The sequence below is a fragment of the Hypanus sabinus genome, chromosome 12 (assembly GCF_030144855.1).
Source record: "Hypanus sabinus isolate sHypSab1 chromosome 12, sHypSab1.hap1, whole genome shotgun sequence".
Classification (NCBI taxonomy): Eukaryota; Metazoa; Chordata; class Chondrichthyes; order Myliobatiformes; family Dasyatidae; genus Hypanus; species Hypanus sabinus.
In genome coordinates, this window is record NC_082717.1 from 46762906 (window position 1) to 46782803 (window position 19898).

General features: G+C 39.3%; 1 protein-coding gene across 3 annotated transcripts in view; it reads left to right on the forward strand.

The window, feature by feature from the left end:
• The window catches only part of angel2 (angel homolog 2 (Drosophila)), a 68532-nt gene extending 56092 nt beyond the window's left edge, over nucleotides 1-12440 (forward strand). For all 3 annotated transcript variants that reach the window (XM_059985859.1, XM_059985858.1, XM_059985860.1), the window contains 6 exons: nucleotides 1845-1914; nucleotides 3585-4003; nucleotides 5268-5379; nucleotides 5604-5670; nucleotides 8117-8277; nucleotides 12145-12440. In XM_059985859.1, coding sequence (XP_059841842.1) covers nucleotides 1845-1914; nucleotides 3585-4003; nucleotides 5268-5379; nucleotides 5604-5670; nucleotides 8117-8277; nucleotides 12145-12284 — 969 coding nt within the window. In that variant the 3' untranslated portion in view covers nucleotides 12285-12440. The remainder of the gene's footprint in view (nucleotides 1-1844; nucleotides 1915-3584; nucleotides 4004-5267; nucleotides 5380-5603; nucleotides 5671-8116; nucleotides 8278-12144) is intronic.
• Nucleotides 12441-19898: the final 7458 nt, after the last annotated feature.

A 19898-nucleotide genomic window follows, 5' to 3' on the forward strand; every position in this document is an offset into this window, starting at 1 on the left:
TGAACCCTCTATCATGAGAGCTCACCTCTACTCCCCTGCCCTTTCCCTTCTGAGTCACAGAGCCAGACTCGGTGCCAGAGATTTGACTGCTGTGGCTTTCCCCTGCTATGTCATATACTGCCCCCTCCCACCCCCGAACAGTAACCAAGGGGGTATACCTGTTACTGAGGGGAATGGCCACAGGGGTATCCTGCACTGTCTGCCTATCCCCTCTTTGCCTCCTGACGGTCAACCAGTTATCTGTACGATTAACATTGGATGTACCTACCTCCCTGTGTCATCTGAGGATCAATCCTTCAGCCACCTGAATGATCCAGAGTTCATCCAGCTCCAGCTCCAATTCCTTAACACAGTCTGTTAGAAGCTGCAGTTGGATACACTTCTTGCAGGAGTAGTCATCAGGGACACTAGAGGTGTCCCTGCCTTCCCACATCTTGGCAAGAGGAGCATTCCACTACCCTGCCTAGCAACCCCTCTGCTCTAACTGTGCAACGAGGAAAGAAGGGAAGGAGGGAGGGAAGATTTACCTGCAGCCTCCATCTCTGTGAGCCAAAGCTTGAACTTCCCACTTTAACGCTGACCCACTCACAGGATGGCTGCTTCAGTTAAAGTGCTAACTTCTTTTGTATTGGACCTTGCCAAGTGCCTAATTAAGCACTGCAATGTCTCCTGGTGATGTGTGGCATGCAGAATGCTCGCATCTTTCAAAATATCTCTCTTGCTACACATACTCCAGCGTCTGCTAGTTATGTGTGGCGCTCATGTTCAAAGTAATTCATTAGTTACAAAGTGTTTTTTTTAATTAAACTTTGACTTTTAGGACCATCCATAACAATTACATTTTGTTGAATTTAGAAAACAAAGATATTTTTTCTTTGCTAATGTATGAAAAAATAATTATCAGGGAAGTTGGATTAATGGCTAATTAATGACTAACGTCAATATACATGACAGTATTCCTCTATCTCAGTGCACCAATATCTCTCTCACTGCATCCACCTACCTGCTGATATACAAATGCACACTTAAGTACTTACAAGTACCAGTGTATGGGAGTATTTTCATTGGAAGAGAAAACTACAAGTGTGAGTTTAAATTCAATTCAAAGCTAATGTACAGACACCAAGCTTAATAAGGCAGTACAGAAGGGTTCCAATGGTGACATTACTCATTTCCAGAAATAAATAATCACAAGTTGAGTTTATCTAATAGCTTTTATTCCAAACAATATTTAAAGGATGAAATCCTTTTAGTATTGAAGAAAGTCTATAGCAGGTGTGAAAGTTGTTTTTTGGGTTGAATAATTAAATATATTTCTACACTGTACAAATATAGTGTAGTATATTTAACATAGTAAATGCTACAGTGCTTTACAGTACCAGTGACCCAGGTTCAATTCCCACCACTATCTGTAAGGATTTTGTATGTTCAACCCAAGACCACGTGGGTTTCCTCGCACAGTCTGAAGGTGTACTGGTTGGTAGGTTAATTGATCATTGTAAATCATCCTGTGATTAGGCTAGGGTTAAATCAGGGGTTGCTAGGCGGTGCAGATCAAAGGGCTGGAGGGGCCTATTCCACACTATATCTCAATCACTCATTCAATAAATAGGAACGATTATGAATAATTATAGAGAAGTTTGCTGTGCATTTCAAGGAGCTGCTACTGTTACAGCTTTGTTGTAGCTTCAAAGGCAATTGTAATGTTCCTTTTAAGATGAAGCAAAATTATTTCTGTGTGTACCAATTTTAAATTACACAGGGTAAGAGTGTTTGACAAATTGCTAATTGCCATCTTGTTGTGAGTGAAATCATTGTAGCTTGCATTCATTGATCTTTTCTAGATCATGTGTTTACAAGAAGTGCAGAACAACCACTATGGAATGCAGCTGAAGCCAATATTGGAATCATTGGGTGAGTGGTGTTGTATGGTAGTATTTCTTTTGCCTTTACTTAGGGCTTTTTTTAAAGCATAATTCTATATTTATTGGCAAATTTTGGACTTTCATTATAAAATCAATATAAAAAGGAAACGTGTAATTTGTACTGCAGAGTCCACTTAAAATTAGTCTAATCATCAAACTGCAACTATCAAACCTTGCCCAAGACCCAAGAGTCTGGCACCTTCCTCCAGCAGCGAGAGGGAGGGAGAGACCGGTCAAACGCAGGCAAAGATACAGCCGGGGAGAGGGTGTGTTCCTTGAGTTGGCCTGCCTTTGGGGGGGTGGGGGGAGTGTACTTTGGGACATAGAAAATAGGTGCAGGAGTCAGCCATTCAGCCCTTCGAGCCTGCACCGCCATTCAGTATGATCATGGCTGATCATCCAACTCAGAACCCTGTACCTGCTTTCTCTCCATACCCCCGATCCCTTTAGCCACAAGGGCCATATCTAACTTCCTTTTAAATATAGCCAATGAACTGGCCTCAACTGTTTCCTGTGGCAGAGAATTCCACAGATTCACCGCTCTCTGTGTGTGAAGAAGTTTTTCCTCATGTCAGTCTTAAAAGGCTTCCCCTTTATTTTGTGTGTGTGTATAGATGTTAAGGAGAAAGATCACACACACACACAAAACACAGGGTTGTATGCAAACTCATGTAGGGCATACCTTCCCTGCTTTGTGTAAGTTTTTGGTGATCTCTTTTGTATTTGGGTGCATGGGAGACCCCAGTCTGGATTGAATTAGCAGGGAATGTGTTGTTCTATTCTCAATATTCTAATTTTATAGATTCAATCAGTATTTTTAGGCCTAGTTCTTAGGCTTCATTTAGACCATGCATTGGGGTTAGGATGTAATTATGCAGCCAGTGGGAAAAATTTTCCTCATGTGGTTCTTTGCTATCATTTACTAGAAAATCAGTGTCACTCAACCCTGCCACTTTGAACTGGCACATACCTTTGTTAACTTGGTCCAACACTAGTTGCATTTATTGGGATCTTTCTCCTTCTTAACATCTATCTTTAGATTTAGGAATGTGAATATGCTCAGGCGTTGTGGGGGTGATGGCTTATGGTTTGTGTTTGGGAGTGGATTGTAGGGGATATGGGTCAGTAGAAGGGTGTAGAGGTTAAGGGTAGGGTTGGGGGACTGAGGTGAGGACCTGGCAGGGAGATGGGAACCTGGTGGGGCCGGGATATGTGGGCACAGAGAGAGATGTAGAGGTCAGGGATAGGGTTGAGATGGAGGTGAGAGGAATGTGGAGAGGACAGTTGGGAGTTGTAGGTGAGGGGCTGGAGGAGAGAAGGTTGTGGAGGTTATGATCAGAGGTAGAGTTGAGAGTGGAGATGAGGACCTGGGGGTGGGGAAGATGGGGTCTGTCAAGGAAGAGGGGGTTCTGGAGGTTAAGGTTGGGGAATGAAGGTGAGACGGGTGTGAAGGTTAGGGGTTGGTTTGTTTAAAGGAATTATTCTCACGAACTCTGCTTATTGTCAGTTAAATATATTAAGTTGGGCTTATTTTGTATCTCATTTTGTGAGCTGATCAGTTTTGTATTTTCACTTTACGATTCAGAGCTACATTCTAACAAGTTTTTCCAGATAAGGAATTGTTATAATGAAAATACTGTTTTTATATTTCTTTTACAGGTTATCATTGTGAATACAAAATGAGGACAGGAAACAAGAGAGATGGGTGTGCTATTTGTTTTAAACGCTCAAAATTTTCACTCGTCTCTGCTAGCCCAGTCGAGTTCTATCGTCCTATGATCCAAATATTAGACAGGGACAATGTTGGACTTGTGGTATTACTACAGCCAGCTGTTTCACAATCTGCTGCTCGTGTATGTGTGGCAAATACTCATCTCTTGTATAATCCACGTCGAGGGGACATCAAACTGGCTCAGCTTGCAATACTGCTGGCTGAAATTAACAAACTGGCATCTGATGGGAAAGGTGGTCACTGGCCAATTGTCCTGTGTGGAGACTTCAACTCTGTTCCTGACTCTCCATTGTACAACTTCATTCGGCATGGGAAACTTATCTATGATGGACTTCCAATAGGAAAGGTACAAAGATCTAATGTTGCAATCAGATTAGATTAATAACAGCTCACAATTCTTGAAGATTTCCTCCAAAGGAAAATGTGACATTAGAAATAATAAAAACAAATTTCAGGTTTTTTAAACTTGTTTTTAACTGTCATAAGAAACTGCAGTCAGTGGTTTATTGAAACAGCAAGCACTTCTTCAGATGCCTAAGTTGGAAGCACAAGTTACTGATACCCAATTAAATTGGAAGCAAAGAATTGTAACTTTTGCTTTGTAGTTCTTTTTATCCATGTTGATTAACATAAGAGAATAAACATAAATGGCCAATGAGATTGCCAATAATAGTTAAAATGAAAACAGAATCTGTAAGTACATAGCTTGTCACTTTTTATGAGCTTAAGAGCCACTTTTGCTTGTTATTAAGGAAGTCACATGGCTTGTTTCATTCACAAACAAGAGAAAAACTGCAGATGCTGGAAATCCAAGCAACACACACAGAGTGCTGGAGGAACTCAGCAAGTCAGGCAGCATCTATGGAAAAGAGTACAGTTGACATCTCAGGCCCAAAACCCTTCATCAGGACTTATTGGACTGTTCATTGAGACCCTGCTGAGTTCCTCCAGCATTTTGTGTCATTTCAGTTTTTGCCAATATGTTTGCACAGTAAAGCTTTATAAAAGAGGATTGAATTAATAATCTCTTGCTTTTTTTCTGACTCCCAGGTGAGGTTTGAAGAATTGCCTGAACATTACTTTTGGTTCCTTTAAAGCCCATTGTTCTGGAAAAAATTGAGATTGGATGCTCATAAGTAAACTTACTAAATTATAAATATTCTTTCTGGTGACATTTGCTGTTACCATAATAGTTCTTATACAAATGTAAATTGGAGTTTTATTCTAGCTGAACTCAAACAGACCAATATTTAGTTAATTTACCCTGGTATGTTTTTGAACCACTAATATATATTTGCTTTTTACAATATGATTCACCTGACATTGCCTCTTTCAGAACATTGCCTAACTTCCCTATTAGACCTACTATTATATGTATGAGTTTCAAGATTTCCATATAGCAAAATGGTTTTCTTTGTACACATTAATCTACAAACAAATGTAGCTGACCCTGTCTTTCTCATTTTAACTGGTATTTTTTTTCTGATGCTATGATAATTAAGTTGCAGCACTGCAGTCTGGCTCCTTTGTAGTTTGTAATTGGTTCTTGTAATTTCTCTTATCGACAGGTATGATGTGGTTCTTCTTATAACTTCTTATCATTCATATAGGTGTCGGGTCAGGAGCAGAGTCACAGGGGCCAGAGAGCCATGACAAAACCACTTTGGCCGCCTAGTCTTGGAATTTCATCAGAGTGTCAATATGAAACAATGAGAGATACAGGTATGATTTCTCTTTGTTTTTGTACTCAAAAGCCCACTTGAAATGTATGGCATGGAGTCTGTTTTCAGTGCAGTTCTGTAGATTGTGGAATTTCTGTTTCAGACCACTCGGTCATTTGCTTAAAAATGTTTTGTCAATTAAGAATGTTACTGTTTTTCACTTCAAAATATGTGTAAATCTAAATTCCATATTAATTCGTGTTCAACTTAAATAATATTCTGTAGATGTTCCGGACAATTCAGAAGCTCTAAAAGAGGACACTAACAAAAAGAATTACCCCATGGATCAACTGTGAGTTAACCTTTTGTTTAAAAAATATTCAGGGGATTCAGTGATAAAGCGATAAAGCAAATGTTGGCCTGAAGCCTGACTTGATTTATTCTCTACTTTAGTCATAAATACATTAAGATTATTTAACTACTTATTCATATAAGGAATTCTTTGATGAAATAACAGGCAGAATAGACAAAGGCAAGTCAGTGGATGTTGCTTGTTTGGATTTATGGAAGGCCTTTGACAAGGTGTCGTACATAAGGCTACTAAACAAGGTCAGAGCCCATTTGTATTACAAGGAATATACTAGCATGGACAGGAGATTGGCTGACTAGCAGAAGGCAGAGTAGGAATAAACGTGTGCTTTTCTGGTTGGCTGCTGGTGACTAGTATTGTTCTGCAGCGGTCAGTGTTGGGTGCACCACTTTTCATGTTGTATGTAAATGATTTGGATGATGGAATAAATGGCTTTGTGGACAGAAAGAATAAAAAATGTTGACTATTTTCTAAATGGGGAGAAAATTCATAAATTGGGAGTGCATGGGGACTTGGGAGTCCTAATGTAGGATTCCCTAAAGTTAACTTACAGGTTGAGTCAGCGGAAGGTAAATGGAATGTCAACATCTATTTCAAGAGGGCTAGAATATAAAAGCAAGGAAAAAATGCAGAGGCTTTATAAGGCCTTGGTCAGACCACATTTGAGCAGTTGTAGGCTCCATATTTAAGGATGTACAGACATTGCAGAGGGGTCAGAGCAGATTCATGAAAATGATCCTGGGAATGAAAGGTTAAGGTATAAAGGAGCATTTGATGGCCCTGGGTCTGTAGTCACTAGAGTTTAGAAAAATGAGGGAAGAAACATACCAAGTAGAGACCTAGATACAGTGGACATGCAGAGGATGTTTCCAATAGTGGGGGTGTCCAGAACCAGAGGATGTAGCCTCAGAATAGAAGGATGCCCCTTTAAAACAGAGATGAGGAGGAGTTTCTATAGCCAGATGGTGGTTAAGCTGCGTAATTCATTGCCCTGGATGACTGGGGAGGTCAGGTTATTGATATATTTAAAGTGAAGGTGTTAGGTTTTTGATTAGTAAGAGCATCAAAGGTTATGGAGAGTGGGACTGAGGGGGGAAATATCAAATGGTGGAGCAGACCTGATAGGCTAATTCTGCTTCTATGTCCCATGGTCATATTAAATAGAACATTTGGAATTATATTTGAAGATAGAAGTTGCTTTATGTATTATTTATTTAAAGGAGGAGCAGGTGTGTGCATAACACAAAACAGGCTGCATCTCCATACCAGGAACGTGCAGGCTCTGAACATGATAACTGATAGACTCCCAATATAACCATTGACAGAAAGCTTATGTGATGGTCAGAATAGGAATTTCGAACCTCACCATTGTTAGGGTTAAGTGAGCAGTTGTACATTTTCCTGGATAATTTAAGTGTGGGCACTTGGAGAGAAATTAAAGAAGAGTTTTCAACACAAAGGGTAAAGATAGCAAGGGAATTTGGCTTGATAAGAAAATAACAGGGTGGAATGAACAAATAATTTCAGTGAGCAAGGAAGGACAGGTGAGATGGGTATAAAGAGGCAATTAGTAACGGAGAAAAGACAAGGGTACCAATTGGAGTTTTGACTGAGGACATAAAGTATCAGTAATGCTTAGTGACCCAGAAAAGTTGACGGTAGTTATCTAAAGCACTTATGCTGAAAATGTATTTGATGAAGCAAATTTGGGTTTGTTAGGAGAAGCTAATAGGGAAAGGAAGAAAAATTATTACACCTGGTAAGGGCAGAATAGATGTAGGAGGTATACCAACTATGTAAATTTTAAATCTTCAAATTCTACAAATTATTTAGTCCATTTGATTTCAGGTAACTCAAAAGCACAAAATGTGATAAAATTTTACTTATTGACTATTTTTGTAGGGGTGAATCTGTAAGGCATTTGATAGGTTCCCCATGCGAGGCTCATTCAGAAAGTAATGAGGCATGGGATCCAAGGAGACCTTGCTATTGTAGATCCAGAATTGGTTTGCCCACAGCAGACAAAGGGTGGTTGTAGATGGTTCGTATTCTGCATGGAGGTCGGTGACCAGTGGTGTTCCGCAGGGATCCATTCTATGACCCTCTCCTCTTTGTGATTTTTTTTATATAAATGACCTTGATAAGGAAGTAGACGGGTGGGTTAGTAAATTTGCTGATGACACAAAAGTTTTGGGCCGAGACCCTTCATCAGGACCTAGTGAGGTTTTTCATAAATAATACAAATTTTGAAACTTGTCTGGAAGTTTCTTGCTTTCAAAACTGGCTATTGATGAAACTGTAATATTAAGCTCAAACAATGTACCATGCTGTACCAATATTCTAAATATTGAAATATAACTTGGTGTGTAGTAATTGAACAAAGTCAATTGAGGAAAAAACAGTAACATAATTATTAATTGTTTTCTAGGACTCCTGCTATTCAGCACAAATTCAAGCTACTTTCTGTGTACTCCCATTATCTGCCTGGGACTAATAAAACAGAGGTCACCACCTGTCATTCCAAATCTGCTGTCACTGTGGATTATATCTTTTATTCAGCAGTAAAGAATAATGGGACTGTAGAATCAGGTAATGAAAATCAATTTTTTTACATTTATTCCAAAATTTACCAAGAATCTAACTTAAAATATGAATATATTATAATTTTTAAAAATTAATCTTTAGTTTATGGCAAATGTCAAGTATAAGGAAGAGGGCTTCGAATTGTCTAAAATATACTAAAATCATTACTGCTATAAAAGTTGTCTGAAAGACATTTTGAACCCCACTTAGAATAAAAGTCATATAATATCCACGGATAAAGTACAATCTAGGACTTCCTGAATTAAAAAAAAACACAGATCAGTTAGCATCTGAAAAGTTAATGTTTCAAATTTGAGACCACTTGTCACAACTGGGAAATTAAAAACAAGTAAGTTTCCTGAAAGCTGAGAAGAGCAGAGTGGTAATGGGTAGAACACTATGATGGTGTCACAATATGAATTAACAGCAGGTAAAATCAGATCTTTAGCGATGTTATTGTGGTTAATGGGGAGGCCAGCAGGCCAAAGTATACTAGTAGAAAGAAAAAGGCAGCCAAATGATAACAATCCTGATAGGTATAAAGAAATTACGATTTTGCTAAAGTTGGAGAATTCAGTACAGAGCCTGTATGGCCACAATATGCCCAGACAGAAACTGAGGTGTTACTCCTAAGGCTGTTGTTGTGTCTCAGTGTAGCAGGACAAGAGGCCACTGAGTGGTATTTAAAATGGAGTTCATACCCAATTCTTCTACTGTAGATAATTCACTTTGTCAAAGTAAGAGGATACAACTTATGGCCAATTCATTGATTTATTCATAGGCATAGACTTGGGTCCCAAATAGTCCAGTGTTACTACTGCAGTCTCGCCACAGATGTCGAAAAATAAAGGGGGTGACCCTTTTCAAATGAATGGGACTACTCCGGGTACAGTAGTTAAGGTTGGCATAAAGCTGAGGTGGCTAGATGTTAAGTATATCAGGCCACTGACCTGCAAAGGCACATGCATCTGACTTTGCCCATAGCAACTAACCAACAATTCTTTACAGACCTGGCTAGTTTTTTACCAGTCCTTCCCAGTTATGTTAATGGATGCAGTATTTTTATTGGGAAAGGTTCCCAAACTCCGGTGCAAATTTTCATGTGGAAACTAATAATCTTCCTAAATATTACAATATGATATTGGCAACAAAACCAATGATTTTGAACAATAATTGATGCTTTAAATATGCTTGTTTCAATATAGTTGGAAGAAGCTTCATCTTTATTAGCAAGTTAAACTTATAAAACTATTAACTTCTGCCAGATATTTTGCAAATAGAATTGCCTCATCAGTAGCATTGATTTAGTTGCAGTAGCACAGAAGTAGGCTTCTGTCCCCATAAAAATATTGCTTTCCTCTAATCTCTAAACATTTAACTCCAGGCTAGAACACCTGCCAGATTCCAGTAATACTAAGGTGCTTTAGTGAGGTGGTCACACTCAAGGTAGAAGGGTGAGTGGGTTGAATTCCCCTGCAACCATTCTCCTCACTTGCAGGTATCTCATTTGGACCTGTTAGGCAAGGGTGGGTTCAGAGGGGGTTAGAATGGCCTTTCAAGAGGACAGCAGCAGCTGCTAAATCTGGCACAGAGACAGTCTCCACTCTCCTCTCTTATGTACCAGAGCCAAAGCAAGCTGAGTAATAACAGGAGATTCTGTGGCCACGAAACTAAAATCTCTAGGGTTTGTCTTGGCTCCCAACAGCCAGGATCCAGGATGTCTGAGTGGTTCCAGAAGGACTGACAGATCAACCTGAATTTATTTTAAAGCAAGAAGCCTGATATGCAAGGCTGAATTGGTATGTTGGACTGGGATACCAGAAACTTTGCTGAGAGATGGCGGATTAGTGTTCGACTTGGCAAGTGGAAGGCTTTTAAAAGTGAGATAGGAAGAACTCAATGACAGCATATTCCTGTTACAGTGAAGGACGAAACTGGTCAAATTAGGGAACCCTGGATAACAAGGGACATTGAGATATCGATCAAGTAAACGGAGGCAAAGGCAGCTGAGAGCTAGCAAATCCATTGAATACTAGAATTATAGGGGCATATTTTATAAGGGAAATCAGCAGGGGAAAAAAGATGAGAGATGGGAGCCAAGAGATTCAACAAGTATATTAAGAATACAGGGTAACTTGGGAAGAATAGGTTCTTTTAAGGATCAGTGTGGTTGTCTGTGGGGAGCCACAGGGGATGGGCGAGAAGTAAATGAATATTTCTTGTCTGTATGTACTATGAAGAAGGCCACATAAGCTAAGGAATTAGGGGAAATGAATAGTAATATCTTGAAACATCCATATAACAAAAGTGCACTGTCTGGTGATCTTAAGGCATCTTACAGTAGATAAAACCCTGTGGCCTAATCAAGTGTGGCCCAGGATGATGTGGGAAACTAATGTAGAAATTGCGGTGGCCCTGGCAGAGATATTTACTGCATTTTTAGCCACTGGCAAGTACTGGAAGACTGGAGGAGTAGTTGGCAAACTTAGTACATTTGCCAATGACATCAAGACTGGTGATGTAGTGGACGGTGAAGAGGTTGTCTCAGGTTATAACAGTGTCTAGGTAAATTGGACAAATAGGCCCAAGTATGGTATATGAAGTTGAACTCAAATATCAGGTGTTCCGTTTTGATAAGACAAGCTGGAGCAGAACTTGCACTTAAATGGTAGGCCTTGGAGTGTGCTGTAGAACAGAGGGACTTCAGGGCTACAGATACCTAGCTCCCTAAAATTAGCGACACATGTAGACAGGTGTATGGAACATTTGCATTCATCGGTCAGGATATTGACTACAGGAGTTGGGGTGCCATGCATCAACGGTACATGTAGCTGGATCACACTCAGAGCATTGTGCTCAATTCCAGCTATAGGGAGGATGTCACAGAAAAGATTCACAGGAATATCATCTAGACTGGAAGGCTTGAGTTATACAAAGTCATGGCAGGCTTAAAGAAAGTAGATGATCAGTACTTTTTCTGGGGGCATAAGGTACAAGGGAAGAAATTTAAAAGGGACCTAATGAGCAACTTTTTCCACACAGTGTGTTTGGCCAAATAAACTACTAGAGGAAGTAGTATAGACAGATACAAATATAATTGGATACAAAAACATTTGGATGGATACATAGAGCAGGCTTCTCAAATGAGAGCCCATGTACCCCAATGTTAATTGTAGGTGTCCATGGCATAAGAAGGTTGGGAACTCCTGGCAGAGAGGGAATATGAGCTGAATACAAGCAAATGGAACTAGCTCAGATACACATCTTGGTCAGCTTGGACAAGTTGGTCCAAATGGCTGCATGACTGACCACAAAATGACTAAGCACTCACTGAGCATTTATAGCATACTTATCCAATAGAAAATAAATCCATCTAAAAAATTTGTTCTAATACGTCATGCAAGTGGTAAGACTACACAAATATTCATAAATTACATCTAAAAGGAAACTAACTGAAATTTTTATTTAAATAAAACAAGAATCTTATCAGAAAAATAGGCAGTACTTCATTTGTTCAAAATCACTTCAGTATGTTTGGAAAACAAATGGCTTACCAAGCAAATTCACGTGGTCACTGAAAGCTGTGGTCTGCTCCCAAAATATAAATTCACCTCTGCAACTTATCAGGCTGACCGACTCTAATCCATCGAGGAAACCACATGGTATGCTGACAAAAGTGGTAGTTAAGTTAGCAAATAGACCATTTAGGAAAATGATGAATGACTGAAAATAGTGTAGGAACCAGGATGTATTGCAAAATAACCTTTTATACACTGAAGGGATATTGCTTAACTTTGATCCAAAATTTTATAATTCGGTTCCTACTATTAACTTGCTTACTTTGCTAATAAAGGTACGTTTTTCTTTCTCCAGGAAATGGTGGTCACTTGCAGCTTCTTGGGAAACTTGCACTACTTACAGAACAAGATCTTTGGACTGTAAATAGATTACCCAATGAAAATAGCTCTTCAGATCATCTGCCTTTGTTAGCTAAATTCAGACATAAACTTTGATATAAGGAAAGTTGCCAATAATTTCTTCCTTCAGTATTTGATCAAAAATTGTATATTTTGGAAGGTACAATATTTTTGTGTATCATTTTAGGCTTTGATATTTAAAATCTTCTAAGAAATTTATGTCCAAAAATAAAAGTTTTTTTTTATATCTAGCTATAATGTTGTACAAATGCTTACAGCTGCTAGATTTAGTGGAAATGGATACTCACAGATACTATGATGTATTTCTGCCCAAAGCCAGACAAATGAAAATTATATCAAGAGGTTGCCAGCTTACTTTTGCATTAGGAGCCAGGAGTAGACCAGCAACACAGAAATGGGAAGATTGAAGTTTAGGAGCTACTTGAAAGTAACATATTGCAAATATGAAGCTAGTTGAAAGGAGAAACAAAAACATTAAAACACAAATGTGGAGGATGTGGCTGAAGCGGAGCACAATGGTGCAGTATAATTTGCCTACTCACATGAAGTATAACGGGCCACCATTCCACCATTGACATGCCATCTAATTCCTACAATTCACTCAATTATCTTTCTTTCTTTCTTTTTCAATCTTTTTATTGATTTTCATATATACACAAAAAAAATAACATAATAATGAGTAAATTATGAATACAATAGACTTGAAATCACGTTGATAATAAGATAACAATATCCTATTAAACATCAACAGAAGAAAATACCTTAATCAATCAAGTCCATATGATTATATATGAAAAAAAAACAAAAATAACCATTAAAAAAGAGAAAAAAAAATTTGAAAATATGTGAAAAAAAGTATATATTAAGAAAAATAAAACTCTAAACTAAACTAACATGGGCAATAATAATAGTTTACAAGTATATGATAGTGTCAACAAACTCCAGAACTCCATACCTGAACATGAATAAGCAGAAAAAAGGTCTGGAAAGGGCCGAATTAATTCATATGAAAATGTCGAATAAACGGTCTCCAAGTTTCTTCAAATTTAATTGATGAGTCAAAAATAGTGCTTCTAATTTTTTCCAGGCTCAGATAAGAAATAGTTTGAGAAAGCCATTGAAACGTGGTAGGAGGATTTACTTCTTTCCAATTTTGTAATATAGACCTTCTGGCCATTAATGTTACAAAAGCAATCATTCGTCTGATTGAAGGGGAAAACTGATTACCATCTTCATTTGGTATGCCAAAAATTGCAGTAATAAAATGAGGTTGTAAATCTATATTCCAAATTGAGGAAATGGTAGTAAATATGTCCTTCCAGTAATTATGTAAAGTGGGACATGACCAAAACATATGGGTCAATGAGGCCACTTCTGAATGACATCTGTCACATTGAGGGTTAATATGAGAATAGAATCGAGCAAGTTTATCTTTAGACATATGAGCTCTATGTACAATTTTAAATTGTATTAAAGCATGTTTAGCACATATAGAAGAAGAATTAACCATTTGCAAAATTTTTTCCCATTTATCTGTTGATATATTATATCGACTCAATTATCAGTTACTCTTAAGTTGGACAGTAATCAGCAGTAGCTGTAATACATAGGTAATGGCACTCTTAATTGCTTCCAAAAGATATGGTGACTGTCCCAAGGGAAGGTGTTACGTCTTAAAACCAGTTTACAAACCTTTAAACTCTTTTCTTGGAGATTGCACAACCTTATCAAACATCTTTATGCACAAGAAAAGCTTTGTGGAAATTAATTTACCTTTGCTATAAAAAGGAAAATTAGGGAGTGACCAGGTTTTTATGTCATTAATAGAGATCTGGGAAATTCAGGTCCATTCTTCTCATATACTTTTTATGGGATGTGGGATTCACTGGCATATGTCGTGAAATTGTTGTTTTATAGCAGTAGCACATGACAATACACAAAAACTAAATTACAGTAAGTATATTTCTAAAAATTAAATGGATATTGTGGTAGTGTATGTGGATTTATTGTCCATTCAGCAATCTGATGGTGGTGGGAAAGAAACTATTCCTAAAGCATTAGGTGTATGTTGTCAGGCTCCTGCACCACCTCCTTGATCGTAGTAATGAGTAGATGACGTGTCCTCAGTAGTGGGGTACTCAAGGCTGGATACTGCCACTTTTTACGGCATGGCCTTTGGAAGGTATCCTCAGTGCTGGGGAGGCTAGCGCCCATGATGGAGATGGCTGAGTTTGCAACTTTTGGCAGCTTTTTCTGATCCTGTTCAGTGGCCCCTCCACATCAGATGATGATGCAACCAATTAATCTGGTCTTCACAGTACATTTGTAGATATTTGCAAATCTTTGGTTTCATACCAAGTCTCCTCAAGGTCCAGATCAAATAAAGCTGTTGTGCCTCCTTTGTAATTGCATCAGTATGTTGGGCCCAGGATAGATCTTCAGAGATGTTGACAACCAGGAACTTGAAGCTACTCACCCTTTCCACTGCTGACCTCTTGATGAGGACCAACGCGTGTTCTGTCAACCACCCCTTCCTGCAGTCCACAGTCAATTCCTTGGTCTTGCTGGCATTGAGTGTAAGGCTGTTGTTATGACAGTATCCAACCAGCCAGTCTAACTCACTCCTGAATACTTCCTCATCACCATCTGAAATACTTGTGTCATCGGCAAGTTTTTAGATGGTGTTTCAGTTGTGCCTGACCACATGGTCATGAGAGCAGAGCAGTGGTTTAAGCATACATCCTTGAGGTGTGCCAGTGTTGGTTGTCAGTTGGAGGAGATGTATTCAATTCAATTGCCCTCAAAAGTGGTGGTGGTGAGCTACCTTCTCGAACCCATGCAGTCATTGACGTCTGGATATTCCTACAATGCTTTGAGAGTGTTCCAGGATTTTGACTTAATGTCAGTAAAGGCATAACGATACTGATTAAGTTGTGAATTTTTTTTAAATGGGGGAGGGTTTGAGGAACATGCAAAAAGGCAAAACCAATGTTAGTTTATTTTTTCAACTTGGTAATGGATGTCAGTTATACTGACATAACTAGCATTAATTAGCCTACCCTAATTACCCCTGACCAAAGTAAATTAGCAAGGCTTAACTACAGTATAGTTTTAAAGTTGGAGCCTCATTTAGTCTAGACTGGCTAAACATGATAGCTGTGCTTGCCTAAGTAATAGGATAATAAATTAAAGTACAGACAGGATCCAAGGACATATGAAGTTAAATAAAAATGAAAATTCAGTTGGTGTTTTGATTTGTGACTTACAAGGACATTTCATTGAGTGTTAAATGGTTAGTAGCATTGAGAATGAGAAATGAGTGACGCTTTTGTCACTAGTAGTTAATATCAGGAATCAAAGTTCAAAATAATACTAGTCCCACAGAACGTAACAAAAATAAGGTATTGTGATACACACAGTCAGAGAAGTCCTCTTTTCATCAGAGTACTTCGATTCTGCTAACCTTACTGTTCCCAGCCTAGGAATTTGACATTAATTCAGTGGCTGCAACTCTGAACTCACCCAATATCTAATTTGGATAATAGTAGGTCCCGGAGGAAGAATGGCTATAATTGAGTCAGTGGTATCAATGTGGTGAAGGAGGCTGCAGGCCAAGCACGTTTCTTGCAAGTAGACAATAGACAATAGGTGCAGAAGTAGATCATTCGGCCCTTCGAGCCTGCACTGCCATTTTGAGATCATGGCTGATCAACTATTATCAATACCCGGTTCCTGCCTTGTCCCCATATCCCTTGATTCCCCTATCCATAAGATACCTATCTAGCTCCTTCTTGAAAGCATCCAAAGAATTGGCCTCCATTGCCTTCTGAGGCAGTGCATTCTAGACCCCCACAACTCTCTGGGAGAAGTTTTTCCTTAACTCTGTCCTAAATGACCTACCCCTTATTCTCAAACCATGCCCTCTGGTACTGGACTCTCCCAGCATCTGGAACATATTTCCTGCCTCTATCTTGTCCAATCCCTTAATAATCTTATATGTTTCAATCAGATCCCCTCTCAATCGCCTTAATTCCAGCGTGTACAAGCCCAGTCCCTCTAACCTCTCTGCGTGAGACAGTCCAGACATCCCAGGAATTAACAATGAGAGAGAAGTATTTCAGAAATGAAACATTTGATCACAAAACTAGTTCAAACATACAATTTATCTTAAAAGTGTTTGCCAAGCTTAAGTTTTAAAGATTGAGCAGGAGATGTTAAAGTTGGAAGAATAATCAACAAAACTTGCATAAAAAGACTAAGACATAGCGGCAGAATTAAGCTATTCCATCATGGCTGACTTATTATCTTTCTCAAGCCTGTTCTCCTGCCTTCTCCATGTAAATTTTGACATTCCTACTAATCAAGAACCTATCAACTTCTACTTAAAAAATAGTTGAAGACAACTACAGTACAGAAACAGGCCCTTCAGCCCATCTAATCCATGCTGAGCCATTTAAACTGCTTAGGCCCATCGAACTGCACCTGGACCAAAACCCTTCCATCCATATTCCTAGTAAATATTTTCTTAAATGTTGAACTCAAGCTTACATGCACCAATTGAGCTGGCAGCTCGTTCTACACTCTCACCACCTTCTGAGTGAATAAGTTTTCCCTTGACTTCTCCTTAAACATTTCACCTTTCACCCTTAACTCATGACCTCTGGTTGTAGTCCTACCTAACCTCAGTGGAAAAAGCCTGCTTGCATATACCCTATCTGTATCCCTCAATTTTGTATACATATATCACATCTCCCCTCAATCTTTTGCATTCAAGGGAATAAAGTTCTAACCTATTCAATTTTTCCTTATAACTCATGTCCCAGTAACATCCTTATAATTTTTTTCTGGACTCTTTCAATTTTACTTACATTGTTCCTGTAGTTAGGTGACCAAACCCACACACAATACTCCAAATTAGGCCTCACCAATGTTTTCTACAACATCAATATAACATGTGGTTGGTAAGTTGATGGAGAAGATCCTGAGAGGCAGGATTTATGAACATTTGGAGAAGCATAATATGATTAGGAATAGTCAGCATGGTTTTTTCAAGGGTAGGTCATGCCTTACGAACCTGATTGAATTTTTTGAGGATGTGACTAAACACATTGATGAAGGAAGAACAGTAGATTTCTGCAAGGCATTTGATAAGGTACCCCATGCAAGGCTTATTGAGAAAGTAAGAAGGCATGGGATCCAAGGGGACATTGCTTTGTGGATCCAGAACTGGCTTGCCCACAGAAGGCAAAGAGTGGTTGTAGACAGGTCATATTCTGCATGGAGGTCGGTAACCAGTGGCGTGCCTCAGGGATCTGTTCTGGGACACTTACTTTTCATGATTTTTATAAATGACCTGGATGAGGAAGTGGAGGAATGGGTTAGTCAGTTTGCTGATGGAGGTGTTGTGGATAGTATGGAGGGCTGTTGGAGGTGTTGTGGATAGCGTGGAGGGCTGTCAGAGGTTACAGTGGGACATTGATGGGATGCAAAACTGGGCTGAGAAGTGGCAGATGGAATTCAACCCAGCTAAGTGTGAGATGGTTCATTTTGGTAGGTCAAATACAATGGCAGAATATAGTACTAATGGTAAGAGTCTTGGCAGTGTAGCGGATCAGAGGGATCTTGTGGTCCGAGTCCATAGGACGCTCAAAGCAGCTGCGCAGGTTGACTCTGTGGTTAAGAAGGCATATGGTGTATTGGCCTTCATCAATCGTGGAATTGAATTTAGGAGCCGAGAGGTAATGTTGCAGCTATATAGGACCCTAGTCAGGCTTCACTTGGAGTATTGTGCTCAGTTCTGGTCGCCTCACTACAGGAAGGGATTGTGTGGATAGTCAGAGGCTTTTTCCCAGGGCTGCAATTGCTGCCACAGGAGGGCACAGGTTTAAGGTGCTGCGGAGTAGGTACAGAAGAGATGTCAGGGGTAAGTTTTTACACAGAGAGTGGTGAGTGCATGGAATGAGCTGCCGGCAACGGTGGTGGAGGCGGATACGAAAGAGTCTTTTAGGAGACTTTTAGATATGTACATGGAGCTTAGAAAAATAGAGGGCTATGGGTAACCCTAGTAATTTCTAAGGTAGAGAAATGTTTGGCATACTGTACTGTACTGTACTGTAGATTTTCTATGTTTCTATGCCAACTCCTGTAGTCAATTCTTTGATCTATGAAGCCCAACGTGGCAAAAGTTTCCTTTACAATTCTGTCTACTTGTGATGCTACTTTTAATGAATTATGGACCTGTACTCTCAGATCCGTTTATTTTACCACACCCCTCAGTGCCCTACAGTTCACTGTACAAGTACTACCCTTGTTAGTCCTCCCAAAGTGCAAATAGCTTGACTGCATTATATTCCATATGCCATTCTTCCAGCTGGTCCAGATCCTGCTACAAGCTGTTATAGTCTTCCTCACTGTCCACTACAGCCCCATTGTTGGTGTCATTTGCAAATTTGCTAATCCAACTAACCACATTATCATCCAGATCTTTGATATAGATGACAAACAACAAACCATTCCCTCCAGAACTCCACTAGTACGAGCCTCCAGTCAGAGAAGCAACCATCTATTACCACTCTCTGGCTTCTCCTGGAAAACCAGTGTCTAATCCAACTTACTATCTCATCTTGAATGCCAAGCAACTGAACCTTCTTGAACAACCTCCCATGCAGGACCTTGTCAAATGCCTTGCTAAAGTCCATTTAGACAACATCTACTGCCTTGCATTTCATCAACTTTCTTGGTAAATTTCTCAAAAAACTCAAGAATGATTAGACATGACCTACCATGCACAAAGCTATGCTGACTATCCTTAATCAGAGAGAGAGTACAGAGGAGATTTACTGGAATGTTACCTGGGTTTGAGCACCTACGTTACAGAGAAAAGTTGAACAAGTTAGGTCTTAATTCTTTGGAGCATAGAAGGTTGAGGGGGGACTTGATAGAGGTATTTAAAATTATGAGGGAGATAGATAGAGTTGACGAAGATAGGCTTTTTCCATTGAGAATAAGGGAGATTCAAACAAGAGGACATGAGTTGAGAGTTAAGGGGCAAAAGTTTAGAGGTAACACAAGGGGGAATTTCTTTATTCAGAGAGTGGTAGCTGTATGGAACGAGCTACAAGTAGAAGTGGTAGAGGCAGGTTCGATATTGTCATTTAAAGTAAAATTGGATAGGTATATGGACAGGAAAGGAATGGACGGTTATGGACTGAGTGCAGGTAGGTGGGACTAGGTGAGAGTAAGCGTTCTGCATGGACTAGAATGGCCGAGATGGCCTGTTTCCACGCTGTAATGGTTATAATCATTTCTTGTCTATCCAAATACTCAAGTATACAGTCTCTTAGAACACCTTACAATAACTTTCCCACCACTGATGTCAGGCTCACCAACTGAGAATTTCATGGTTTATTAAACAGCAGAACAACGAATTTGTTCCTCTAAATCATGTGGATTGTTGGTTGGCGATGATAAAGCCCCTTACCTTTCTTATTCCTCACTTCCACTCATGAAGCCTCACTAGACAAGTTCTCCAGTCAGTTCTGAATAAGCGCTGCTGTAACATTTTCCGTCTATTAACACCATCTCTCCACCTCTAATCCCTCCTGCACTATCACATCTAAAACAATGGAACCGTGGAATATTAGGCTACTATGTTATATTTCCATGTGTTAATCCATGCCTTGATCTCAT